General features: G+C 47.0%; 4 protein-coding genes across 5 annotated transcripts; 2 read left to right on the plus strand and 2 right to left on the minus strand.

The window, feature by feature from the left end:
• Positions 1-616: 616 nt before the first annotated feature.
• On the minus strand, positions 617-1,869 carry s100a10a (S100 calcium binding protein A10a). The gene is made up of 3 exons (XM_061266841.1): positions 1,709-1,869; positions 945-1,111; positions 617-853 (listed from the first exon to the last, which is right to left on the minus strand). Exons 2-3 carry the CDS (start codon positions 1,083-1,085, stop codon positions 692-694), a joined length of 303 nt encoding a protein of 100 aa, XP_061122825.1. The 5' UTR covers positions 1,086-1,111; positions 1,709-1,869; the 3' UTR covers positions 617-691.
• A 496-nt stretch (positions 1,870-2,365) lies between these two features.
• Positions 2,366-8,983, plus strand: trim46b (tripartite motif containing 46b). Its single transcript, XM_061266848.1, is given in 11 exon segments — positions 2,366-2,600; positions 4,151-4,656; positions 4,735-4,933; positions 4,994-5,140; positions 5,240-5,335; positions 5,455-5,708; positions 5,876-5,997; positions 6,073-6,411; positions 7,361-7,590; positions 7,647-7,714; positions 7,855-8,983. Coding segments are annotated over 11 exon segments (2,448 nt in total). The 5' UTR covers positions 2,366-2,546; the 3' UTR covers positions 8,288-8,983.
• Positions 8,984-14,326: 5,343 nt separating this feature from the next.
• On the plus strand, positions 14,327-15,461 carry dpm3 (dolichyl-phosphate mannosyltransferase subunit 3, regulatory). 2 transcript variants are annotated; one of them, XM_061266839.1, is made up of 2 exons: positions 14,327-14,384; positions 14,591-15,461. In XM_061266839.1, exons 1-2 carry the CDS (start codon positions 14,353-14,355, stop codon positions 14,898-14,900), a joined length of 342 nt encoding a protein of 113 aa, XP_061122823.1. In that variant the 5' UTR covers positions 14,327-14,352; the 3' UTR covers positions 14,901-15,461. The 2 variants fall into 2 exon arrangements, with proteins under 2 accessions (XP_061122823.1, XP_061122822.1); XM_061266838.1 differs by having other exon boundaries at positions 14,362-14,491.
• Positions 15,462-17,901: 2,440 nt separating this feature from the next.
• Positions 17,902-27,043, minus strand: efna1a (ephrin-A1a). Its single transcript, XM_061266822.1, has 5 exons — positions 26,742-27,043; positions 19,589-19,884; positions 19,193-19,258; positions 19,016-19,111; positions 17,902-18,877 (listed from the first exon to the last, which is right to left on the minus strand). The coding sequence occupies exons 1-5, from the start codon at positions 26,837-26,839 to the stop codon at positions 18,750-18,752; spliced, it is 684 nt and encodes a 227-aa protein (XP_061122806.1). The 5' UTR covers positions 26,840-27,043; the 3' UTR covers positions 17,902-18,749.
• Positions 27,044-27,661: the final 618 nt, after the last annotated feature.

Here is a 27,661-nt window from a genome sequence, read left to right on the forward strand (position 1 = left end):
CATTGTTGTGTTTCTTTTATGCCATCTAGTGGTTTAATCAAAAACTACACATCAATTGTGATATTTAATGTCATCTAGTGCTCGAAATGGAACATTACAACTCAAGGCCAAAATGTTGCAATCCATTCACACTCACTCCACTCACATTGTAACCTAGCAACCTGCTTGTGTTTGCACTGTAACCATAACAACTGGAAAAAGGGCGTGTGCAGCTCGTGATATGTACACGTGCCCTTTGCCCCGATCTATGACTTCCAGGCCCTTAAAGTGGCAAATTCTTGCAGCATACGGTCCCAATCATTGAGTTAAACAGCTAATAAGAACATTTTTAAAACAATCCTGCATTTGACTGGTCAAGTTGGCTCGTGCTTTCCGGTGGTGTTACGCAACATTCAGCTGACATGAGGCACAAAAAGAGGTATTGAGTGGAAAAACACGGAGGAGCATTCTTTCCTCACAACTTCTACAAGTCTTAAAGTGTCCTTTAGTCGGTCGGGCGTGCTCGCCGTAGAATGTTAATCATCATGAATTGTCAACATAGCCACTCCTCATGTGTACTTTGACTGCTGTGGCACCAGATTGATCACTTTTGATAAAACATCACAAATGTGTGGGGTGGGTTTGAAATCTGTGACATTTTAATAGACATGAGACATACAACAATGAAATTTTTTGGACAGCATCTCTTCCGTCACTTCCTGGGCTCATTTTTCATGCGCAACTGATAGCACCGCTCACATGCAATGGACAGTCCCACCACCAGGGACACAAATTCTTCAAAGTCCACCTGGCCGTCTCCGTTGGTGTCCAGGTCCTTCATGATCTTGTCCACGGCAGCCGGGTCCCTTTGGGACTGAAAATGCAAATTTCCATTACCATTAAGCTAGCAGACTTTAATTTTAATTTCACTGTAGTAGAAAATGAGCAAGGCATTGATAGTGTACCCTTAAAAAGTTGGACAGCTCGTTCTCCATCAGCAAACGGAGCTCTTGTCGGCTGAGGGTGCCGTTCCTGCCGTCCCGCGAGGCGTAGCGGTGGAACACCACAATGAGGGACTCCATAGCTGTCTCAAGTTCTGAAGGCATTTTTGCTTGCTCGGGTTGGACTTGCACTGAAGGGGACACATTTGGACTCCCAGTCAATGACGTTGCAATATTTGAATTTAGCTCAAGTTTTATCAGATCAATAAAACACCACTGTGGTAAAATGCCACGTTTGGGTTTAAAATGATTTGGAAAATGTTGTAACGCTATGACACGTGCAATGAAGAATTATGGAGTGTCCCAGTGAAGGGTTAAGCAAGGAAAGGCCTGCCCACAAATGACTAAACTGTCTGCAACTCACAGTAGCTGAGAGGAAAAAAAATACGTTTGCCCTTCTTTGTACACATTCCATTGAAACAGTTCACCATGATTGTTCGAGGGGATTTAATAATATTTGACTTCGGTGCTATAATCTCCCTAGCTTGGCCACACCTAATTCCGAGACTGTAGCATGCCTTCTACATGACATAGAAACTGACGTAGCATATTTGTTTGAATTTTTAATCCGGTGATTAATTCTGAGACTGATTTATCTCAACTTTATCTAAATTCATACTCATAATATCGTCCCTATAACCCCAAACACAATTTATAGCTGCATGCTTTACAATGAAATAAACTAAATATAGAAATAAACATGCACAATAAGGTGTGAAAACTCTTACCGATCTTGGGAGTCAGCACAAGGCGAGTATGTAGTGCTCAGAAGTTGGCACAAAGTGCAGCTTTTGCTTATATACGCAGGCTCCGCCCTGCAGCGCGGTGTGTGCGTCGAAAGTGAGAGAGGCCGCGAGCGGACATCAACCGTGGCCGGTTCGTTTGGAGCGTAAATAAAGTTCACGCTGGAGGTCAGAGGGCGTGGTAGGATATTGACTCGCATTGGACTCATCATAGCGCAACCAGAGTGATTCAGCGTTGTCCTCAATCCGCCGACTCAGCAAATTCGTAGAAAAAAAAATCGATTGAAATGTGTTAACACATAGAAAGTTATTTATATTTTGTGTAAACTAGTAAATTCAATCTAAATTTTAACAAAACTGCACTCGTAACATTTTTTTCCTGGGATGTACAATAATCTACCGGCGGTGGAAATGGAGTTTGGCGTCACCTTGTGGTCAATAAACGGAACACCATCAACCAAGAACGTCCAAATCAAATAACCATTGACAAGAAAAATGAATAGATTATGAATTATATAATAAATATAATAAAATAAATTACAAATTAATTTACAAAAATGAAATATTTAAACTGTATCAGCCTCTAAAGCGATTGGTTCTTACATTGAGTGGGCGTGGCTTCGTGTGAAAGGTGCTGTACGTCCAGACCGAATTCCCTGCATTATATTTAAGGGGTACTATGTAGTAGATTTGGGAAAAATAATATTTTTTTTGGACCGCAACGTCATCTGGAAGACAAGAGAGTCGCATTTTTTTGCGCGCGATGGCAGCTGACCGGCAGCTTCATGGGCAGATGCTGTTAACAAGCCGTTAAAACATAGACATGATGGATTTCAAAGCAGCCACGTCGACCATGGACGCTCTGGTCCGCATCAGCGTGAGTAAATGTAACATATCATGAATGTATTTTTTTAATGCTATTTTTAGCTGACGCACGCCATTTTGAAGTCTGTTTTCTGAGCAACAGGCCTGCTTTGTCAATTTCAATTGGCTTCGAAATTATATATACATATTTATAATAAAGGGTATTGGATTAGAAAAGCAACAGTCGATTGCTACACATACGCACAAACGTCTACTGAAAGATGATAGTTATGATTTTTTTTCATTGATCAAAATACAAATTTTCCCTCTGCTTATGTTGCAAACATCCCCCCCTACAGATGTAAGATAAATACATTTTAAAAGCAAAATGGCTGCAGCCGGTGCAAATCGAGACTGTACTGTCTCCAAGGGATGCTCGTTGCCATGGAGACAGCAGAGCTGGATGCTGCGTCAACTGCATGGTTAAAGGGCGCTTTTAAATCAATCCCGCAACAATTATCTATTACACATACCAGTCACCACGTGTTTTATGCAATTATTTTCATAAATATATCCATAAAAATAGGGATATGCTTGCCCCTCCCCCTCCCTTTTCAATCCTCCTAGTTTAACCCCCCCCCCCCCTCCTCGGTGAAGCCGATGCGCCGAACGTGCGTACTTGCCTGTAAACTGTCATGGCGCCAAGGTTCCTGCCGGTGAAGGTAAGGACTCGCTAAATCGTCAGTAGCAGTAACAGCTTATTGTTACGACGCTACACATGGAATTTTTGATGGAATTCTAGAAGGAGAGGGAGGGGGGAAAAAAAGAGCGCAAATATGAGGGATGACATTGAAGATAGAAGTAAATGGAGAAAATAGCTTATGATGATGCCGGTTGGTTTGGTTACTAGCAGTAGCCTGTACTTCATATGCGTCTATATATTAAACAACCAGATGCGAGAGTTTTATCGGTAGAAACGTGCCGACTGTGCAGAGTGCAGTCCCGCATGCCAGATCATGATTTAAACTCATGATGTCACCCACTGACATCCTCAGGGTGAGGTTTAGTGTGAGGTGAGGCCTTCTCAGACCGTCCCGTTTGCCCTTTTCCATCCTGTCCTTGAACATATTGCCCACAGTAGAAACCCATACTTGGCTAAGGCTCATATTTTCTACAGTTATAGATATATTAGAAAAATCACCAAGCAAGGATGATTAAAAAAAAAAAAAGTAATTCATGCTAATTTACCGTCTGCCATCTAGTGGCAGTACATGGTAATGCTGTGGCTGACACTACACATTGATAACATAGATAGTTGAACAAATATACGGTATTTGAATTATAGATGATAATTCCAGGATCGATCGAGTGAAATAAAACCTTAAAATAGAAACAAAATTGGTGAGTAAGCATCTATATATAGATGACAGTGTACATTAAGCTTGATGCTCCAAATGGAAGGCTTGGCTTTATTATCAATAATTCATATCTGCCCTTTATGTATTTTTAATAAGGAAGATGGCCCACATTGCTATGGCCCTTTTTACCTTTCACGCAACAAAAAGTCAAATAAAAACATCCCTCCGTCAGTCTCGACAATTTCAATCTATTTGTCTCCTTCAGTCCAACATGAAGAGCCTGGAGCAGGAGCTGCACTGCCCCGTGTGCAAGGAGATCGTCAAGCAGCCCGTGGTGCTGCCGTGTCTCCACAGTGTGTGCCTCATGTGCGCCTGCGAGGTCCTAGTGGCCAGCGGGTACCCGCCTCCGGACCTGCCGGCTGAACCCAACTCGCCAGCCTCCACGCCCAACATGCGCTCCCCGCGACAGCTGCGCAGGCCCACGCCCAAAGCCGAACAGCGGCCCATCGACCGGGTGCTCCGGGGAGGTGAGGACTAACCTGAGTTGAAAACCATTTTTGTCAAAATACCGCATTTCTGTGTTTTTTGAGGTCCCCACCCGCCGTCGCCGTCCATGCCTCGCTCGCCGGGGTACCCGGGACGGCGGCGCAAGGACGCCCCGCCCGTGTCCATGATGTTCCCCTGCGTGCCCTGCGGCCGCGACGTGGAGCTCGGCGAAAAAGGTCTCACCGACTGCTTGCGGAACCTCACCTTGGAGCGCATCGTGGAAAGGTTGGTCCCACAAACTTCATAGTATATGTCGCAGATTATTTCAATGAGTGATCTCTGTCGCCCCCTCCTGGCCGGCAGATACCGGCACACGGTGAGCCTGGGCAGCGTGGCCATCATGTGCCAGTTCTGCAAGCCTCCGCAGGCCCTGGAGGCCTCCAAGGGTTGCGGCGACTGCAGGGCCAACTTCTGCAACGAGTGCTTCAAACTTTACCACCCGTGGGGGACGCCGCGGGCTCAGCACGAGCACATCCTGCCCACGCTCAACTTTCGACCCAAGGCAAGCTGCCACGCGCATTCGTCTCATACTCTACTTTACTGAACTCGTCGCCTCGGGCAGGTTCTGACTTGCACGGAGCACGACCAGGAGAAACTGCAGTTCTACTGCCGGTCCTGTCAGCGGCTGCTTTGTCCTCTCTGCAAACTGCGTCGCTTGCACACGGGACACAAGATCCTGCCTGTGGCCCAAGCTTACCAAGCCCTCAAGGTATACGGCAACCTTCGCCACCATCAATAACATCCAGCCAAAACATTTTGACCCAATTGTCTAATTTCTATACTGTTTTTCCTCCCCCGGGGAGAATAGGAGAAGATTACAAAGGAGATGAACTACATTCTGTCCAACCAGGACACAGTGCTGGCTCAGATTACACAGCTGGAGAGCGCCATCACCCAGACTGAGGTGATTATCAAAGCACATCATTTCATATCAATGTCTATCGCGAGTAGACACAAGAAAAAGTCTCCAGTCGGCCATTTTGGTTTGAAACGGGCCATTACAACAATTGATAAATCACGCAGGTGAACAGCGTGTCGGCTCGCGAGCAGCTGGCGCAGAGCATCAGGGACCTGACGGCGGCGCTGGCCGAGCGCCACGCCTCGCTCACCCAGGCGCTGGAGGCGGCCCGGCATAAGCGCGGCGAGGCGCTGGCTGCTCAAGTGTCGGAGCGGCGGAGCTTGATGGAGCACGCCGGCCTGGTGGCGTTCACCCAGGAGTTGCTGAAGGAGACAGACCAGCCCTGTTTTGTGCAGGCCGCTCGCCAGACGCATAACAGGTGTGGCATTCAAGTGACTCGGAAGGGAAACAAAGCCCCCATTGTTCTCCCGGGTACTGTTCCTGCTTTGGGTTTTGGACTCAAAGATTTTGGCCACAAGATTGTGTCTGATTGCTTCTAAATTGGAAGCAGGTAGTATATGACACAGATGTGTTTTTCGCTTCCAGGTTCAGCAAGGCCATTGAGAACCTTCAGCATTTTGCTCTGGCAGCTGATCCGTCCTTTAGACATTTCCAGCTGGATGTCTCCAAAGAACTCAAACTGCTCACGGAGCTGAGTTTTATCCGAGGTGAGACGAAGACAATTGAAATGAATATTTGGGTTTTAGAAACGTATATTTTTTTAACCTTTTGGGTCGCCGTAGCTCCTTTGGCCCCAGTCCTTGACACCCAGCACTCCCTGGCCTACGATCAACTCTACCTGAGTTGGCGCCTGCCCCCGGATTCGGCCCCCGCCTGGCACTACTCCGTGGAGTACCGGCGCCGGGGGGTGGTGCCGGGCGGCGCGTCCCGGGGCGGCAATCGGGGCGGGCTGGCCGCCGCCCGCTGGGGTTGGCAGCGACTAGACGAGGTGAGCGCGACGAGCGCTGTCATCGACAGGCTGGAGATGGACAGCGTTTACGTGCTTCGGGTGAGGGGCTGCAACAAGGCGGGCTACGGCGAGTACAGCGAGGAGGTGTACTTGCACACCCCTCCGGCGCCAGGTGAGGGCGCCCCATTTGTCCGAAGCCGTAATTTACTCAATTGTAATTCATACTCTCTCTCTTTTCTGCTTATGACCATTTTTCTTTCTCCGTGCACTCCATCCTGTACTTCCTCATCCTTCACGTGTTATTTCCATTTCTCAGCTTCTCATCCTCTTCAGCGCTCCCCTCATGCCGCCAATCCATCTACACGCCACCTGCGGAACGTAAGAATTCATACCTCGGGAAACCGTCCCCCCACCCCGCCCTGCTGCTTCATACCACAATTCCCTCTTTGCTATCTCTTTGTGGTCATTCCACGCATCCGCCACTTTTGCACCCTAACGAGAAGCGTCGCCACGGTGATGAGGTTTGCAGATTGTTAAGACTCGAGGTTTAACAATCAGATTGGATTGCGATCCGGGGCTTTTCTACAAATCAGGGGTCCGCTTGAGTGTCTCCCTGCAGGCTGTTGTCCCCCCCCCCCCCCCACCCTTCCTGCTACTGCATACGATCCCTATGTCAATTCTACTTCCTCCTGACAAAAAAAAAAAAAAAAAGATATTGTACTTCTGCCATGTGATGCCATCAGTCTTCTCCCCCGAGTGGTCAATGTAAAGATTGACATCCTTCCAGCATATCTGAAGTCGTACCTTGAAGTTTGAGTCTCGGATACTAAAGCTATGGCATTTCCCAAAATGGCTGACTTCCTGTTGTAATTTGGGCGTGGGTCCTTTATGGTGTGCCAATTTTATGAAGATCAGTAAAATTGGCGAGTTGAGTGCTATTTCTTTTTTCCTATCAAACAGGAAGTAGAAATCTAGCAAAATAAACTTGAAAGTCAAGGTACCACTGAGCTAATGGCCCTAACCTCAAGCCTAATTCAGTACCATTCCCAATTTTTCCTGTTGTATCCCCCCCCCACCGGACACCCCCAGGTCCTGACTTCCTGTCCTCATCCCCCTTGCAGTTCTAAACTTCTACCTGGACTCTCGCTGGGGTCTCCATGCTGACCGGCTGGTGGTCAGCAAGGAGCAAAGAGCGGCCCGCAGCGTGCCCGGCCTCTCCCTGCTGCAGGCCGCTGACCACGCGCTCACTTCCTGTCACCTGACGTCGGACCTCTTGGTGGGCGACGTGGCCATCACGCAGGGGAGACACTACTGGGCGTGCTCGGTGGAGCCCGGCTCTTATCTCGTTAAGGTAACGTTAGCAGATTTTTTTTTGGGTCAACAAATGAGACCCCCTTTCTTTGTCAGGTTGGTGTTGGTCTGGAGTCCAAATTGCAGGAGTGGTTTCATCTACCGGAAGACATGGCTAGCCCTCGGTGAGTAAGCCGCTCGGCAAATACCAAAAATGGAACCGATAGTGATATTTTTAGAGTTGCGTAAAGAACAATTCAAAATAGTTAATCGGTATAACTTGCTTATCTTAGTCATGGCTAAGCACAATCGACTCCCGACGCAGGTACGACCCGGACAGCGGTCACGACAGCGGGGCGGAGGACGGCATGGACTCAGCCCCCCCTTTCTGTTTCCTCACCATGGGCATGGGGAAGCTCTACCTTCCCCAGCACAGCTACCACCACAACGCTCACCGCTCAGACCCCAACGGCAACGGGCCGTCCCCCCCGGCGGGCCTCACCTACCCGCTGCCCCCCCGGCTGGGCGTCTCCCTCGACTTTGAGAAGGGCCGCGTGGCCTTCTACGACGCCCACTCCCTGCGCCCCCTGTGGGAGGGTCACGTGGACTGTTCGGGCCCGGTGTGCCCGGCTTTCTGCTTCATCGGAGGGGGGGCCCTGCAGCTCCAGGAGCTGGTGGCCAACCGTGGGTCCGACCAGACCCCCGTGAGGAGGGTGACCATCCAACCCCGAGCGGTCTCTAATTTAAATAACCACTGAGTACAATTTAGAATGTCAAGTTTTTTTGCCTTTAGAGCGTTTCTACGGCAACAAATATGCAATGTAATTAAGTTTCTTACGTTTTTATTTGCAAGAATCATCGCTTTTGTCTTTTTTTGCTATACCTGACGCCGGTTCTATTTATATAGAGAGCTTAACAGATATATTGATCAATCATCAAGAGACCATGCCTAAAATGACACAGCCAGTCTGCCATTTTGGTTGAAAACGGCCATTTTAGGCTCTTTTTGAGCAGTTCAAAAACGGGTCGAATCGATGCATTAGTCACTGAACATTTGATTAATTTACAGTATAAAGCTAATGTTGCAGAGCCATACTGACCATTTCATGCTTTTCCGTGTCAAATTTGCGCGCTTTACATAAGTAAATTTAGATTTATGGTGTCTAACAACACTCGGATGGCGAGTTACTGTTTAATGTGGTCAATTATCGGTAGGGGGGAAAAACAAGACGCTAGACTGTAATTAGAAGCTGCGATTGCACCGCTGGCACACATCTAATCACTAATTTCGACGCTTGTTTGTACTTTCTGTCATTTAAAACATGTTAAGCCACATGTGTGTATTTACAGCCCTTTGCACATGGCGCGCGGCTGATAAACATGTCCGTCAGTGATTCTTTTTTTTTTTAATTCTCGCTTGATTGTAATGCTAGCAAGCGTCCTTTAACCACAAAGTAAACACAGAATGAAAAAAAAAAGATTGTCTTGTCATTATTTTGTACTAAATGATACATCACGTGTGTTCTGACGATACGCCACTAGAGGGCAGCAAAGCTACAGCATGCTCCTTGGTTTTCATCCTCACTGGAGCTAATCCCTAACCCTAACAGATGGAACCAATTTGTTGAGCAAACAACGCTTTAATAAATTGTTACAGATTTGGCAATGTGCAGCTCAGAAATGGGAAATTGGAATGCTTGGACAGATCGCCAACGTTTATACATATTTAATACAGAATATTTCTAATAGCTTGGTTTGAGATAGTGAGCGGAATCTATGCAGACAATTTGGTTATTAAATATATTTGATAAGGGCTTTATAAATAAATGCATTTTAATTACTAAAAGCAGAGTAGGGACAATACCTAACAAAAATACAAGTTTGAAATATAGTTTATAACGTATGGCGGACTGGGCGCCATCTGTTGGCATACCGTTTTTTAAAACAATCTACTTTTCACAAAACCCTTGCCCACATTCCAAATAATAAAAATAATAACACTGGTGGAATCTCACTCATTTGTTCGTGCCAAGTCAAGCATGCGCCGCGGAGGCTGAGGACCATCTGCTTTTGATGGAGGTATTACATGTGTAGGTGTTTAGCATTCCTTATGTAAATGTAAATCCCTGGTGAGGGTTTACTGGATATGAGCTTCAATATAGATTTTTTTTTTTTTACATATGTGTTTAATTAGGGGAAACTCAAAAGGGTGGATTGGGGATAAAAGCTTTGACATAAGGTTTGTATTTGGTAAGTTTTTCAGTTCATAAAAAAAAAAAATCCAATTGCTTAAAAAGTATGAAACAATGTGTGATTTTAGGGCCATGAGAAACAATCCTTTTAATTTCAATGGAGAATTGATTTACCCCTCCCCACTATTAGGCCAATAACTATTTTAGCGCCCTCTGGTGGCCAAAGTACGCACGCCATAAGAACCTGCACAACGTCCATTGAAATGACAAACTTGATTTCTTTATTATTTATGCCACTACGGTAAATTTTTATAATGCACAATTCCATTAAGTGCTATCACATTCCCCCCCAAAAATTTTTTGTGTGCAAGTAGAAACCGATTAACGTCAACTTCATACCAAACAAAATATCAAAAAATAGCCCACTCCAGTTCTCAGTGGCTCAAATTTCCTCAGCAGCCTCAAACCCAAGCGCTCCCACAAAGTTGAAAGCGTACAACTGTCCAAAAAAGCTCTTCTACTACAAAAACCCATGAAGATTTACAGGCGAATTAAAGGATGTGGTCCAAGGACCGACTGACGAATGGCTGACTTCAACTTTTCTTCTCCATAAATCACACCCGAGACGCACGAGAAGCGTCCTGTTGAGAAGCGACGCAACAGAACCGCGCCTCCTTTCTTTCCGGCAAATCTGCAACAGATTGTGTTTGGTCTGACTGGCGGTATATGCAGCCACAACAGCGCAAGGGGGGGGTCCAAGTAATCCCCCCCCCCTCCACCTAAGCATCTCTAAAACCTCGCTGGAATTACGCACACGTAATCTCCGTTATCATTTGTTGGACTTCAGAGGCAGCAGGGGTGGGTCTAGGGGGGGTCCGAGTAGGGCGTGAGTCACCATCCCTTAGCTCAAAGCTGTCCAGTGAGCAACGGCGTGCAAAGGTCTGCCATCTGGAGAACACATACGCCCGGAACTCGCCAGCCTGAGCGTCTCTTACGACGTGGCGCCAAAGCACGTGTTGATTTATTGGCGCAACCTGTTACTCGGTGGGAGTTTCCCACATTAGAACCCCGTTTCATAAAAATTTTTGTATTATTCCTTACTATTCTTTTTTACATACATTTTTATACAGCATCTACTCGGCAAACTTCTCGTTGAATATACCGACGGCGTCTCTGCAAACAGCAAAGCCGGTTTTAAAAAAAAAAAACATGGCCCCAAAAATGTATGCAAATCACCCGTCTCCAATTGTGTCTGCCTCCAACTCGTCTGCCGTGAACTTTTCTCGCGGAGGATGCCGATGAATTATTCACCGTCTCGCGCGTTGAAATCAAATTGGACAGGTGATAGTCAAAGCGTCGCATTTAAGCTCATTCGCCGAGGGGATCCAATCGCGCTATTAAATTCAATCACGCCTCCTTGTGACATTATTCTTCCGGACGCTGAAACACTTTGCGGCAGCCGCCAGAGAGGAATTGCATTAATAAAACATCAAGTTCCTGGTTTGATCAAATTGCCGGTGAGAAACGACGTATGGCGGGAAAGCGTCAATCGGGAGAGAATATATGAATAGATTGGAATGATGTCATCGTCTACAGCGGCGTTTGAACAAATTGGCGCTTTTTGTATTTTTCGATATGGGCATTCTGTAATATTTACTTTTTGTGAATGACATTCTTTTAGCTCGGTTAAGCGAAAAGCGTGCGGCCCATTGGGTTTCTTATCGCTGCGTTTCTGGCGCACGTTAGCGGAACGTGAAAATATTGTTTTAACCCGCGGGAATGTTGACATGCTGGCCTTATCCGCCAAATTCCTTATAGGTAAAAGGCATTGGAAAGTCTTTCTGAGGCTTCAGCAGCGCGGGTGTTACTTGAAAGCTAGGATATCGTGACATCTGGCGTGTTATTGTTTCCATAAGAGCGGAGAAGCTTAATGATGCTCTGCGACTGACGACGTGAGCAGGCGACGTATGTGCGTTTTCCATCCATGCGGCGGAGGGAACCCGCTGGGTCGGCCGGTTAAGTGAAAATTCCAGGTGCGTGAAAAGTGAAAGGGGGGGGAAAGTCGGATGGGAATGTCAACGGGGGATCCGTAAAGCACGCGCTTCCTGGACGGCTCTGTCCGGGCCAGCTGTGCATACATCACTGCCCCCGTGAGCGCTACGTTTGCTTAGCAATGGGGAATTCGGGAATCCAGATGCTGATCGGGGAAAATGGTCAAAGGTCGGCAGGTGCCTGGATGCAGTTGAGGGTGGTCGCGTTTCGGCTAGGGTCAAGTAGAGCTAAGAGACTTGAAGGTGGGGGACACTGTGTCCAGAGGAAGAGCAGACAGAACTAGCCAAACGGCAGACTGCTTGCGGAGGTCCCAATCAGCTTTTGAGGGGTTTACCAGACGCCAGGCGCAAAGCCGTAATCCTGCAATCCTTGACCTTTTTGCAATTTGGGCATCAAGTGCGAGGCGGGTGGAACGGCGATTGCTGCCAAGCGCTCCGAGTGATCAACTGGGTCAACCACCGGTGAAATGCCGCCGCTTGAGTATTGACTTCAAGAAGGGATCATCAATTTTAAATTTCCCTTGGCTGCGCTCTCGCTCGTGTTTGCAGCGTCAACACGAGAATCAATGCGGGAGTGGATTCCCTTTTATTGTCCTCAAAACTCTGTCCGTCCTTGTGTTCCCATTTGCAATGGAAACAACATGGAGGTCACGTCCATCCAGTCTAGACGAGTGGTTGCCGCTCTGACCCGCATCATCAATACCTCGCACGTCCCGAGGGGAACTTTCTTAACCAATCGGCTCCAGCGTCAATAATGCTAATGCAAAAGGGCACCGAGGACAGATAAGAAGGGACGTGGGAGGACAAAAGCGGGGAGACGAAGTCAAGCTCATCTTTTGTCGGCGGCTTTTTACGCCGACAACAAGCGTCGGATCGCATTGTCGTCGGCGCCGCCGTGTGAGGGGCGGCGTGAAGATAATGCGGAACGGCGTCCCGTAAAGGTCAACAAACAAAGCGAGGGGGGAGGGATAAACTCGGGCCGTGTGATGGGATTCATTAGGACAGCAGAAAGGACAGGATGGGGGGGGGGGGCATTCCTAGACGGGGCGAAGCTGAAACAGGTGTTTGTGTGTAAGTCTTGAAAGATGGACACGTGCTCGGTCCTGCTCACACTTGACCTCACGCTGACCTTTGCACTCCCCCCTCGCCCATCAGGAGACTCCATGAAAGTTTTCTCACACGAGCTTGCTGGGTGGACTTTTATCGCTGCGAGACTATTTCGATGCGCTATTTATTTCAGGTTGCAAATTCGATTCGATCTGAAATTATAATGATTGTTATTTAGAGAGTATTTCCCCCCCCCCTTTTTTCCAGATTAAAGTAATTCATTTGCTTCTAAACGGTCTTTTTTCGATCGAGATTATAGGCAGAGCTGCCGCGAAGTCCTATTGTGATTCATTCCGTAGACATCCAAGTCCAAAACTAGAACAAGAAGAGCATATTTTCATGCTGCCAAGTTAAACACTCTTCAGGCACTGAACATTCCAAAAATTTCACGGGGGGTGCTACCAAGCAGTATGTATTTTTTTTCTTTTGGAGGGGTCACGCTACTAAATTAAGGATGAACGCTACATATCATTTAACTTTGGAGGCCTATTTTTCCTTTCCCCGTATCCTCTATTTTTGTCCCGCGTCGACCGTAAAAAAGTCTCTTCGCGCTGTCCCGGCCCCTCGGGTGGGGTTGAAGGTGTCGCTCGGGTGATTGAGATAAAGTCTGCATGAGCAACATCTGGATTTAATGCACTATTAAAAGTTCACTGCTTGTTCAAGCTGCACCTGCAACTCCCTTCGAGGTCACCCCATCGCCCCTCAATTTCACCCCTTCTCTCTGTAGTCCTCTCCTCTTTCTCACCTCGGAGCTTCCCTCCCCACACATGCTCCTCCATTCCCCCCCCCTGATGTCGTTGCGTGCAGCGTCTCCGTAACGCCTGCAGGCTCTCGTCTCTTTTGCTTTCAGCCGGAACACTGGGGCGGGAAAACGAGCTGGCAGCGAGCAGGGAGGAGAAGCCAGCGCCATTCTGCCCAATGTGGGACATGCACTCACGCACACTTCACAATGCTGCTCAGAACAGGCAGCATATATGATGCATGGCTGCATGCATGACTGGGATAGTATGAGGAGAGATTCGAACACCTGGAGTGATATTATTTAGTGTTCTATAGATAAAATGCTAAGCAGATGTTGGGAAAAGATGGGAATATTTTATGTGGAAATATATGGAATGGTGAAAGCGGCTAGTCGACTTCCTGTACCTCAAAACTGTGTACTTAAATAACAATTCATATGAAATATACTGCACATAAAAGTTGAATAAAAATTGCATCAAAATACCAGTTTGAAAACAAGCAACAAACTATTTAATGCAAACACGTTTAAAAGTTAAATGAAACTGAACTTCACCAAATAAATGTACTGTAATTAAAAAAAAAATACAAAGTTGAAGCCACCCACTTTATTGGACAGAACATAAATCTATTTGTGTTATGGCTTCAAATAAATCGCTCCTGATGAGTGTTTCGTAAGCGAGGCTGCTCAACTACATTACCCAGAACACACCGCGGCACGTCGACGTCATTTACATGCGCTTAGCCGAGTTGGCCAAAAGCAGCAGGTACGGAATGATGGCTATGATATAAAACCAGAGATAATTAAAAACAATTTAAACACAATACTTATGATCCGGTTTTATGCAGTCCTAACTCGGTGGCTGAAATTAGGGTTAATCGCCGTTTAGGAGTTTAAACCTCTAGTTTCATCGCTATGCTAAAGCTAAGCTAACCATACATTCGGATTCTTACCGGCAGTCTTATTTCTCAGGTCGCTTCTGTGTTCAGGTGTCATCATGACCAAACTTATGGAGTGGCTGTTCGGAGCCTCGGTGGTGCTGTCCGCCTGGGTGCTCGTCGCGTTCGACCCGCTGAACCTGAGCGTCCCTCACACGTACCGGGAGGTGGCCTGGCCGATGCCGCTTTACCTGCTGGTGTTGTTCGGCTGCTTCTCTCTAGCCACGGTGGGCTACCGGGTGGCCACCTTTAACGACTGCCAGGAGGCTGCCCAGGAGCTCCAGGTCCAAATCAAGGAGGCAAAGGAGGACCTGCGGAAGAAAGGCTTGAAGATGTACAATTAATGGACAACTATATTAGTATTGGGAATCTCTCCAACAACAAAAACAATGTGGCTGAAACGTGGACATCTTGAGACTGACCGCAAATGATCAACAAATGTAAAAATAAATGTACACTACATTTTGTGATGACCAGATATTTATATTTGTAATATATCTAATATCTACAACACGTTTCTATTTTAACAATAATGTTACATACATGGTAGCAGGCGTGTCCATGTCCGGTCCTCGAATGCCTTGTCCATCACACCTGAATCAAATCAAACATGGAATGTACCAAAAAGAGGTTGCAAAGGGGGAGCCCCTGTACGATAGCATTTAGCTAAGGCACACACTTAGGGGTGCAAAACCTTTCCTCATTATTGTCTTTTAGTTTCTACATTCCTTATACTTTGATACAGTTTATCATTAGTTATCGATTTTTGTGGCTTATTTCTCTTAATGTACAAATCATCAACAGTATGTGCTATTATTGAAGATGTGAGGTCTGGTGATTGTAGTACCGAAACAAATTAATCTGGTTTGTATGTTTTTGCAAATAAAGTAAAAGGAAAACTGTAATGTTATTTGGTGGTCTTTAGCCTTATGGTTAAACAATGCAAAATGCCATAGTGGTTGGAAATCACTGCTTGAATATAATTTCATTCCAGAAGAACGCATTGTAACCACGAAACATTCTTGCTTGACAGTGTTCAACCACATGTGTGTGTGTGTGTGTGTCCCGCGGCCCTGGCAAGCTCATTCAATTAAAAGCCTATTTTTCTTCAATTGTTTTTCTTTACCTCAAGTATCTGCGTCAGCACGTCCACGTTCGTTGTGTACAGGTACATGCCGTCTCCACGTTTCACCCACATTCGCCTGTGGAATGTTAGCAAAGGTTACACAATGGAGTTACAAAGGTTACTTCCAAAGTTTAGATTACTACCAAGCTGCATTGTAATTTTTTTTAAAGTTTTACTTTTGAGGTTCGTTCACAAAAAACAATTGCTGATTTACTCCTCTGTATGCTGCAGTAACATTTGGGATTCTTTGCAGAGGATAAAGAATGCATGCCTATGTGTATTGTATATTGCGTGTTTGTTCAACTTAGCTTTATAACACCACCACATAGTATGATGCTTCCCATTATGTGTTAGCATTGTGCTAGCAGACTTCAGAGCATTTCCTTGTGGTTGTTTTAGATACTCAATGTGGGCGAGTGGACATTTGAAATTATATGGTTCAGTTAAACAGTTTGGTTTAAAAATCCAATGTTTGATTCGCTTTTGTTTTATGTGTTTACAGTGACCTTCACTGTGTCATATTGCGACCATTTTTTTTGTTTTACAACCCAAATTTACAGTAAATGACGTGATCTGGTTCCGTGGCCCCTAAACCATAGAGCGCGGTTAACAAAAAAGACAAAACGTACATCATCCGGCAGTTTGCCGCCTTCCCACGCAGCCATGGTGGGCATTCGGTGTTAGCGATTACATAGCCACGAGCTAATCTGATTCTGGCAAGGAGTGCTTCTTTTGTGCGTGGACCCCCTGTTGTGCATAAACAAAGGCCTACCGGGGGCCAAAAGCGTCATTAGGGGCTACTACTGTATGTTAGAAAATAAAACTAGTTGGCTCTCACACAGAAGCAGCACAACCATGCCCATGCTGTACCCTCACCTTGTAACCCCCCCGCCACCCACTCCAGGCAGCCAGGTGCCAACAGTCTGCAAGCTGTTGCCCGAGCAGACGGCATGAAAGGCAACCTGTTATTTACCCGGCAAATCTCCCACCCTGGCAATGGCACCAAAGGCCTTCTCCGACCGGCGTTGGCGACTTGTTGCCACATGTGAAATACTTCACGGGCGCTTTTTGTCATCACTACGTGCACGGTTCACTTTGAAGACGTCCATCTGTTTTCTTTTGTCGCCATTTTCTGCCAGCGACACGATAAAGTAGAGCCAAATTTGTTACACGCAAAACAAGCCCGTCTTTGTAAAGTTGCACCGCGCGCTAATCGAAAGCATGCTTTAATCGCTCCGTTTTCAAACCGCATTCAGACAAGCAACAAAGACAGATTTGAATTCTAACGGTAATTAGTCGCCAGATATGTTAAGCCTGCAAGTCTGGTCTCAAGAATTTACTAGGAAAAAAAAAATAACACTGTATAGTCAGTTAACAGCATGGGAAAGTGATAAAAAAAAAAAAAAAAAAGTCTCCGCTCGAAGGGGTTAAGAGGGCAGCTGAGATTTACAAGACCCCCCCCCCCCCCCCCCCCGCCTCCATTTGAAAACATCGGTGGCACCGACGTTTGCTGCTACAGCTGTTTTTGCTGTCACAGCCGTAAAGACAACGGACGACGTGATGGTACAATGGCGGAGACGAAAGGTCGTTCGGGGTCACACGTCCAAGTAGCAAAAGGCAAAGTTGTCAGGAAAATGTTGTCACCTTTCGGCTTCACGGAAACTCCGCTGTGGCTTTTCGACACTCTGCAGCCACATTAACCCGATTAGCGGGTCTGTCACATTAAGGCCAACGGGCAACGAGAACACAAGTAGACCTCTGCCAAGGCTTCAAGACTAAAGCGCACTCAGCTTCTTGCACTTTTTTCAATGAAAATGACATTTAAAAAAAGGTCACATTTGTAATAACGGTAGGTCCCTCAGTAATGATAATAAAAAATCATAAAACTAGAAAATAAAAAGTAACATTCCAAAGATAAATTTTTTCAAATAAATTACATGTACACATAGAAAAATAGTCTAAGAATTAGAATAAAATCTATAAAAAGCAAATCACACCAAATATCTAAAATATGACAGAAATTAATTACAAAAAATACAATTTTCATGAAAATATCAAAATGTGACTAACTTCTACTTTTATGACTTAAACCTTGTAATTTTCAAAATAAATAAATTCATTCTCCAGTTAAATATTAAATAAAAATAGTCGACTTATCTCTTCTGGTTTTCCCAAAATATTTTTTTTATTCCACATGAAAAATTCACATTAGTCATATCAAATATCAAACAGGTTTCTTTTTTTATATATATAATCTTCTATGTATTTACATATCATACACTTGTTTTACTTACACATGTACAAAAAAATGTTTTGGTAAAAGAAGAACAAAAAAAATTAAAAAGGACTTAAACTGTCATCACACTGTCGTGCTTTGTCTTTTCGAATCATCCGAATTGAATGCGGTCGTAGCTTATTGATCAACTTGAAATTTAATGGGGTTTTTTTGGGTGATGAGATGAAACTGAATAAACAGAGAAGACCAGCCTCCCTGCGCAATACAAAACCACACAAGTCAGTGTTTGTTTTCGGCACAAATCCATTTCGTCGCACAACTTTCACCTTTCACGCACAACACAACACACACACACTCGCGGTATATACAGGAAACCTCCCGATGCAATGTCATAAATTATCTTCACAGAATGTACAAACAAGTTTTTCCGATGGCAGTGTGTCAGCGTGTGTCATTGTGTGGTTGCCATGACAACAGTCCGTCAATGCTACATTTCAGGGGGAGGGGACGACGACAACACAAACATCGCTCCGATGCCACTGGAAAGCATTACGATAACGCACAAATAGAAGACGATAATGGCGGGCGGTTGGGGGGGGGGCACAAGACGGAGGAGGCGACCAATCTTTGGCTCCAAGGGCAGTAGGTTCAGTTTCATATTTCATAGCGTTTGTCCCGGTCGCTCGTCCCAACGCGACTCTTTGTCCTCCCGTCTCGCCCTGTGGCCGGCCGCAGGGCTGAGCTCAGGCGGTCGGTGGTTTCGTCCCCGCAGACTGTCCCTTCATTGTGGTCCCACAAAAAAAAATAAAAAAAAGACCTGCGAGCGTTTTCTCAGTGCAGCAAAAGCAGTAACGAGAACGGGACGAGCAACGACAGGACGGATCGCGACGTCGCCGACGCCGCCGAGCTGGTCCGTACGCTCTTCCGAACCTCCGGGAGGTCAACCACCGGGTCATCAGCTGGAAGACAGAAGATAAGCACCGTCGTTTTTGGGTGTTGATGCTTTATGATCCTTTCTGTTATGAGTGTTTTACCGCCACCTTGTGGCCATTAGCAGCCTAATTATTTGGTATTTGTGAGTGGGTGGATCAGCATACCTGCAGGCAATCTGTTGGACGGGTTGTGAACGCCGCCCCCGCCTCCCACGGCGTCCCCAGCCGTGCCTCCTTTGGCCACCCTGGCCTCCTGCGAGCCTGAGATCAGAAGAAAAAAAAATCAATCAATCATCACGCCATCTGAGAAGACCTCCCTTAAGCAATCTCGTTATTTCTCACCGTCAGCAGCGACGACGTCCACCCTTAACCGCAGGCACTCTTCTCCGTGGTGGTGTAAAGGCTTGGCTGCCGGAACACATACTGGCGTTAGCATCCAAGCTAATGCACTTATCCTCTCCTGGCCTTTTAATCCACCCCCATGCACAAAAAAGCTTTAGGAGGCCATCTGTGACAAGGCGGAGAGCGCCTCGCCGTTTATCTAATTACGGCCGTGGTCGAGGCGACAACCCAACTCCGTGCGTGCGGTTACGCTCGGGCGGGCCGAGTATGCCAAGAGAGAGCCGATACCCCACTTTCGGGCTTAACGTATCGGCGACGAGGGATTTGGACTGTGCAGATAGCATGCCGCTAAGCTTACAAAAACAGGAAACTTTTTTGGAAAAGAGGGTCACTCACAGATATAATAGTAGCTTTCCCCTTGTCGGAACTCCTTCCCGAGGGTGAACGGCGTGAAGCGTTGGAACTTCTCGGAGAACTTCTCGGGCCCGTGCGGCGCAAACGGGTGGCCGCACTCCCAGCGCATCTGGTCGTACGATTGCGGCTTGCACGACTCGTACTCCTCGCGCTCCACCATGTAAAGCACGTAGCGCTCGGCGTCCAGCTGCGGCCCTTCGCCCTGCGGGTAGTGCGGGCAAACGATGTCCAGGTAGTCGTTGAGCCGAACCTCCACCGCATAGTCGTCCCACAAGAACCTGGATACAAACAGGGGAGATGATTGAAATAGTAGCAAAACACTCTGGAGCATAAAACATCAACACCACAATCATGCTACTCGTTAGCATGTCAATGGCCTTTCCCATGATGTGTTAGCATTATACTAGAAGACCATATCATTTCTGATGCTACTCATTAGCATGTCAATGGCGTTTCCTATGACGTGTTAGCATTAAGCTAGAAGACCATATCGTTTGTTAGTTTCTGGCAAGGTCCAAAGATCACACGCCTCATTCAGGAAGGCGAGAGGACGAAGAGTCAGACTGTCTGCCTCTCCTTGACTCCTCCACCCACATTTACGTCGTCAACTCCGCTTCCTGCCTCGAAAGGAGCCAAAAGCAGCGGCGTGGACGGCGGTGCGGGTAAGGTAAAACCATTTTTTGGTCAGCCGCCGGGAGGATCCGGCAGCTCCCAGCAGAGACATTATGTGTTTCACGCCATGGATTTGTCACCGAAGGAATTTTGGGGCTTCCTCCTTCGCACTGATGGAGAGACTGTTGCTTTCCTCCCACAGTCCGTCATCTGTCAGTAGCGAGGAAGCGGAGCCTCGCGCTCTTCCCGGTGAGCCTCATCTATCAACGACCTCAAGCAGTAGCCGCCGCTATTAACACACAAAGGCCTCACAGACCTCCCCGCTCTTCCCTTGCCGAGCGATGCCTATCGCTTTACCGTCTTCCTACTGTATTGGATCACCAGGAGGTCCCCCTCAGGGTGGATGAGTTGGACAGACTTTAAATATTTACACAACACGCACGGGGAACAGGAGAGCAATATCGCTTTCTGTTGCTCTTGCAATGAATACGCGTCGGGCGAGCTGTCAGCGCTGCAGAAGGAGAGACATTTAATCACGTCTTTAGATCTTAAAGGGTTTTTGGAGACGTGCGGATCGGGCTTGGGGACTCGAAATGAGTCCCTGGGTGATTGGATGAAAGAAGGGGGTGGGGGGGAGCAGAGAGAACCATATGGAATTGGAATCCAACACAGTGGAGTGTAAACTGTTCTTAACAAAATGACTATTTGTAGGTCGTTGTCGCCTTCTGTTTATTGTTGTTCTACTTTTCCCGGCGGAATAGGCCGAGCGCCGGTGTGACACGCTCCAGATGCCTGGACGAGCCATCAAAGCGGCTCCTGCGTCTGGTTAGCTTTTTTATTTTGTTGCCAGAGGTCTCCCGGGGGCTCCCCCTCGCCGGACCGGCACAGACGCCGTGGCTCCAACTGGCGCTCAGGAGGGGGGGGGGGGGGGGCAGGACTCGCAGTTCCTTCCAGCCGCTTGACTGCGCTCCCTTCACGCCCGATGAGCAGATTAGCCGGCCGGAGACTCGGGCTTGCAGATGATAGGTGTAGCAAACTTAAGACGGGGGCGGCGTAATGATCCTTTTCGCTGGAGGCCCCCGGCCCGGTTGGCACTTATCCGGCGCGCTCTGTTTACTCCATCCGAGCGTTTTGACCGCCGGCGCTTTCAATCCCAGTTGAATCGATAACACCATTGAGCAAACACTCGTCTGCACTCTGCCTGACAAGGTTATCAACCCCCCCCCACCCCCACCGCCTTTCCCTGCAAATACTCAACACAAACAACCCCCCCCCCCCCTCCCTCACCATGCGTTCCAACCGAATGCAGTATGGCCTCGATGTGTTACTCCGAAGGGGGGGTGCAATTAAAAGACAAAAAAAAGGGTATTAAAGTTGCCCTAGAGGGGGTAATTATGCCCACTTCCCAGCTTCTTTAGGCTGTAGAAAGAAGGGGGGGGGGGCATAGGCCAGCAGGGGCGGGGCAGGGCAGGTCAAAGGGCTTAAAGTTTGGGAACGGCGTTTGAAGTTTCTGTCAGTGGGACTTCTGTGAGTGCTAGTTTATCAATAGCCACTGTTTCATATGTTGACTCCACACCAAAGGGGGGGGGGCAAGTCTATTAATGGCAAATAGGTTTAATTAAGCGGCTGCCTTTTGTTCTCCCCCCCCTAACACCTCGCCATTGAGCCACTCGGCATCATCAGCTTAATGAACTGATCTGGCTAGCGCACTTCAAAAGGGGCGGCTTAGCTTTTTGCCAAAGGCTTTAAGCTAGCAAATGTGTTTGCAAAGCCCCTCGTGCTATGCCTTTGCTGGATAATAAAGCAAAAGTAATGTCAAGTGTGTCGCATTAATAGCGAAAAAAATGCTTTTTTTTTTTTTTTTTTAGCTAGGATTAAATTCTGGTGAGATTTTACTTTTTGCAGACTGCAAGGTGAAAGAAATTCCAGCTTGTTTTTGAGTGTTCTTCAGGAGAGTTCTAATCTCTTTCTTTAATCTCCGTGGCCAGGATTTGGCTTTCTTCACCACCTCCTTTCATCCATCCGTTAGCCTCTCATCTCGGTACTCTAGCGCTCGGCGGAATGTCGGGCGGATAAGGAAAAAAAAAAAAGTCAGACAAATGCGGAGTCAGCGGCAGAGGGTTTCAAACAGGCGGGCTCAAATCCCGCCGGGGAGTTGGATCGATTCTTATTTTTTATTAATCTGAAGGCCGGCGTCCACACAAACGTGATTGTTTTCCTTGCTGGCCTTTTACCCAAGCCACTAAATGTGATTTAAAAGGTGACTGGCCTACAATGCGGATGAGTGAACCCGGAATGTAGGTGGGGGGGTTGGGGACCACCTAATCGTCTCATCCGAGCTTGGATTACTGGCTGGAGCAGAAGCCAGGCTCAGTCCATTGAGTGGCACCAGACCCTGGTTAATGCCAGGAGGGGGGGGGGGGTTTAGAGTGGACCAGTATGGCCCAAAGTTGGGTATAGCAAATCGACTAAGCGCACTTTTGGTGATGATGAAAGTAAAAGCCGCTCAAGTAAAGCAAAACTATTATTGTTTTTTTTATATGTGAAGTATCAGAGTGGATCCCGAAGGCCGTGTTACTGCTCTTCATCAATCACTGCCAGTCACTCCCACTCGCCGTCCCCCTTTCATCATTCCATAAGCACACAGCCCCCCCCCCTCCCATCCCAGAAGCGTCAACTACGCCCCCCCCCCCAAGCCAGCCCGACTCCGCTGGTATTCCAAAAATGCAACTTTCTCCTGCTCACTGTTTGCAAAGGCGGACGTACAATGTGACGTGGGTGTAAGCCGGGTGGTCGCCATGGCAACAAATACACTTCCCTTTTGAAGCTAATATTCTGCCGGATGCTCTTTGTGTGACTTCCTGCGATCAATCTCAATCGGCTTTCTCTGAGGTTATTCTACCCGCGATTTGGGCCCAAACGGACCGACGCAAAGTTTCAGAGACGCCGGGCGAAATAATTGGCTGATTTCACAAGCTCTGCGGAGGCTTAGATGAATTTGCAAAGGAGTCACACATTGTCCCGGGAGGACATCTGTATCTTATAAAAAGAGCTCACAGCGGAAAAGGTCAACGCTGACATCACATTGCTCAGGAAGCAAATATATAAATCTTCCCAAAATCGATTCGGCGCAATAAAAAAACGAGCCCATCGAGAGCAACATGTGATTAGACCCCATTTCAAAACAGACTTCCATTTTGCCAGCAGGGTTCGAGAAGCTCCATTCTGAAACAATGTCAAGATCATATCTGTTTGCGCCGTCTGGCTAATTCGCGATTAGCGCCGCAATCACACGGCTGTTTACAAGGCGAGGTCCTTCTTCTTGCTCCTTGCTGTGTGGGACCAAGCCAGAAGGGGAAGTCTGGTGCCTAGATAAGGAAGAGACAAGAGGATGGGCAGGGGGGGGCGGTCTCGGAGACACTCTGGATCCCAAATAGAGACGAGGCAGATCTAACAGCGAGGGAAGGTTGATTCCAGATGGCCCTCATGGGCTGACAATAGCGTATCCGTCATACAAAAAAATTGTCGTCTATGAATCACCGCTAATCTGCGGCAGGGCCTGGGAAACACTTGCTCGATTCCTTTATGGACTGGCATTGAGCAAAAAGAACGTGTGAGAACGACCATTGTTTACGCCGCAGACAGGATACGCACTTTTCCCGGGAAAAAAAGTCGCCAACGGAAAGCCCAGGCGGGCACGTAGCAGACTTTGCTACGGCAAAAACGGTAAACAAACCTTTGGCCTGATTTGCGAGATCCAGAAAAAACAACGGCGAGCCCATCGGAGACGATTACATCCGTTTGACAAGCTCCGGCCCAGATTGAATTCATCAAACAGATTGCGGAGGCAGATTAAGCCGGGCGGGGAGGACAATGCGGGCCAAAGATGGTGGCGCGCTTAAGAATTTTTGAACACAACTGGGAAGACAAATACAGGTTTTTGTCTTTATGGATTTTGGGATCATAAGCCATCTGTGGTTCTACCTTGGCAAGAGACGCACGAGTGAAAAGACCACGAAGATTTGCTGAAGGGGTACTCGAGTTTTCTTTCGAGTGCGGTAGAGGACGGAAGTTGAAAAGGGAGAGCAAAGCCTTCCGGGAGGGGAGGGGGGGTGCAGGGGGATGCAGGGGGGTGGGGGGGTCCTTATGACGGCTCACGGCGGGTGCCAAGAAAACGTTAAGAAAATTCCACACCTCTCACAAGGCTTCCCTCATTTTTCTTCTCTCACACGGAAAGAATCAACTGAAAAGGGGAGAGCTTGTAAGGTTTAGATTTAAAAAAAAAAAAAAAAAAAAAAAAAGAAAAAAAGGGGGGGGGTAGGGGACCCTGAGTGGCGGCCCCGCATTCAAGGACCACCGCCACGCCAGAATGACTGACACATTGATAGAGGCCCGGGCCACTTCATCACACGGCGACCTCTGACCTCCAATCAGTCGCGCCGGTTAGCCTTAGCTTTCTAGCGCGCACCGTGAAGACCGCTCCCTAATTTGTATGGGAGCCAGGACAAAACAAAGTCCATATTGAGTGCTTAAATGCCAAGTTAATCCCTCACAGAGGTTGAAACATACCTGGAATAACTCCCGATACGGCAAGAACATGATAAGATCAGGCTGGGGAGCGCAGAAATGACTGTACTGGACTACAAAGTTAGATTTTAAAAACAAAATAGAAAGAAGCTGAGATCGAGCTGATCATTGCTTCACGCCGAAGGCTCGGAAGGCCGTGTCGCCGTGTTAATGTGTATGAGAACGAGTGAGTCACTCCTTTCTACTTGTACACACACACACACACATTTCTTCTGGGAAGCAACTCGTGGCCGCTGACTAAATTGTTCCTGGTCCGAGCTTTGCACGCTCATGCCGTGAAAAGGTCAGGAAGTGCGGAAACTATTCAGGATTTCGCCTGAAAACAAAAGTAGTCATTAAGCCGGGCCTCGACCTTGGAAGTCGGCGCCGGCGTCCAAGCGCGCAATTTGTGGCCGGCGAGGCAGCTGGGCCTCTTAAATGAACAAGTGTACTGTGAGTGTCTGTGAAGAGGGAAATAAAATGATATTTGTTAAATCAGGCTATGAAAAACAAGTTTATTTCTATCGCTTGCTAGCTAGCTAACAGGGCTAATCGTAGCTAACCATATCAGCAATAGTCACAAGATTTGGACGTTGTGCTCAATTTTGGAAAACTATTTTCATTACGTGATGTCATGTTTGTACGACTACACGAGATGCCGTGAAATGAGCTTTTATGACGGAGGGGGGGTTGCCAAGTTTGTGAAACCCCGGGTAGACGTTTGTTTACTCCCCGCAGCTCTAATTGACCTCCATTCTAATTGACCGAGCAGGCCGGACAGTTTTGGCTCCGACCCAAACAAACCAACCAACCCTGTCATCCATCTCCCTTTCACCCCCACACAGAGAGCATGACCCACCAGGCAGGCCTCGAGTTACCCACTCGCTCTCCGTCGCCCGCCATTATTACTCGCCCCGTCACCTGAAATATGACCGCCTCGGTGTTGACCTGACAGCCATGTAACCCCCCCCCCCACTCCTGATATAAAGGATATTGGTGGGACCGCTTGGGGGGGGGGGGCTGCCAACTGGGGAGGATATTGCAAAAGATATTTCAACATGTTACGAGTTGGATTTGTAACACTGAAAATATGAAGCGCCGCAATGACACACCTGCACATCATTATCTTGAGGGAACGGCTGTACTTTATCCAAAAAAAAAAAAAAAAATATACGACTGCATACAAGCAGAAAAAAGCAAAACGCCAGCACATCTTTAAACCCAAAACCTAACATGTTAATTACAACGACGTAGAAAAACATTGTAAATCCGGCAGCACTCATAAATCTTAACACCAAAATGACACATAATTACCCCCCCAAAATTCACATGCTGCATTTTAAGTCACGTGCACGCTAAATAACCCACTTTTAACACTCAAACAAAACTGAGCACAAACAAAAAATTCTCTACTAGTGCTCCATTCAATCAATGTAAATCGGTTAGATAATGACAAAGAACTTTCCCATCAACTGCAGCCCTAATAGACACAAATAATCTTTATATGTGCTTAACGTGTCAACAACGGACACGTCAAGCCATAATTATGCAGAAAGAATAGCAGGTTGCGTGGCGACTAAACAAAAAGCACCAAATAAATCAAATTGAAGCTCTTTTATCGTGCAAACTGCAGCTCGCATGGCGCACTGCTTTCTCCTCCCCAAACTTGCTTTTAATACACTGGCGCCTTGCTTATCAGACATTGCACAAGGGATTAAAAATGTGCCATAATAATAATAATAATAACAGGTTCAAAAGGGGGAGGGGGAGTGAAAGTGGAAGGGGGGTGGTGGTGAGGAGGAGGCTCCCTACAGCTTTTTACATTATCATAACAACAGCAGCCAAATTGCTCGCAAATTCATTGCATATGCAATAGGAGAGGAAAAATGGTAATTAAAAAAAAGTTGCACAATTTCAACTAACGCGCTTAATTGCAATAGGAGTAAAGTGGACTTACTTTTGGTTTGTGCCGTTCCAGAAGACGCTGTGGCGCTCGGACGAAACCAAGCGGGCGAACACGCACAGGAGCGAGCAGACAATCCAAAGCAAATCCATGCTGGAAGACACCGAGGCGTGCACACGCACACACGCCCGCTCGGGTAAGATTGTGCAGAATGCAAACTTTTTACTCTCGACGGCGATTAAATCACAAATCGACTTGTCCAGAAAAAAAAATAAACTTGATAAAAAGATTCGCAGAAGCAATGAGGAGAGATTATGACAGCCACACTGATCCGTAGTAAATGAACGCGGGTGTCGGCGTGGCGGCTGATTTTGTTAAACGCCCACAGCTAAAAGCCACGCCCCCTGCCAGTCAATCGGCCAATCAGAGACCGGTCCGATAAGCGCTAGTTCCTGCAGGTTCTTGAGGATAAACTTGACATAAAAGATGGTATCGAAACACTTCCTCCTCATAATTTATGCAATCAATCAAAATTTGTGGTGATAGAGGTGCTACATATATGCTGATTGTATGATTTATTTTTGTTCCCTAAAGTGAGCTCAGGAGGAACTGTAATAATGTGCGGTAGAAATGTGTGCATCCAGGCATTAAGTGGAAGTGCCTCATCGTCCACTTCCATTGATTTAATGTTGGAAAAGGTACATGGAAAAAGGATATTGGAAAAGTGTCTTCAATAGATTGCAGGTGTCAGATGCATTTATTTTTATTTTTACAATTTATGCCGGGCACCATCCAACTATCTATTGCCACAGTTTTATGTAACCTGAAAAACTGACAAAGCAGTGCAGCAAATGCAGAAGGACACAAATATATATGCTAATTGCGCACTATCGAATGTCAAGCGGGTCAACGCAAGTAATGCGTTTGTATTCCGAGGGAAACTCGCTTATCCCTCGCGGGTCCTTGCCGGAGTC

This window comes from Syngnathus typhle, linkage group LG20 (genome assembly GCF_033458585.1).
Source record: "Syngnathus typhle isolate RoL2023-S1 ecotype Sweden linkage group LG20, RoL_Styp_1.0, whole genome shotgun sequence".
NCBI classification, from domain to species: Eukaryota; Metazoa; Chordata; class Actinopteri; order Syngnathiformes; family Syngnathidae; genus Syngnathus; species Syngnathus typhle.

Coding starts and splice junctions, on each gene's coding strand:
- s100a10a (XM_061266841.1), bottom strand. CDS start 1,085: ATGCCTTCAGAACTTGAGACAGCTATGGAGTCCCTCATTGTGGTGTTC. Junction 854..944: donor AGCTGTCCAACTTTTTAAGG/GTACACTATCAA, acceptor TTGCATTTTCAG/TCCCAAAGGGACCCGGCTGC.
- dpm3 (XM_061266838.1), top strand. CDS start 14,448: ATGATCCGGTTTTATGCAGTCCTAACTCGGTGGCTGAAATTAGG. Junction 14,492..14,590: donor ACTCGGTGGCTGAAATTAGG/GTTAATCGCCGT, acceptor CTTATTTCTCAG/GTCGCTTCTGTGTTCAGGTG.
- efna1a (XM_061266822.1), bottom strand. CDS start 26,839: ATGGATTTGCTTTGGATTGTCTGCTCGCTCCTGTGCGTGTTCGCCCGC. Junction 19,885..26,741: donor TGGAACGGCACAAACCAAAA/GTAAGTCCACTT, acceptor GTTTGTATCCAG/GTTCTTGTGGGACGACTATG. Junction 18,878..19,015: donor GTCCAACAGATTGCCTGCAG/GTATGCTGATCC, acceptor TCTGTCTTCCAG/CTGATGACCCGGTGGTTGAC.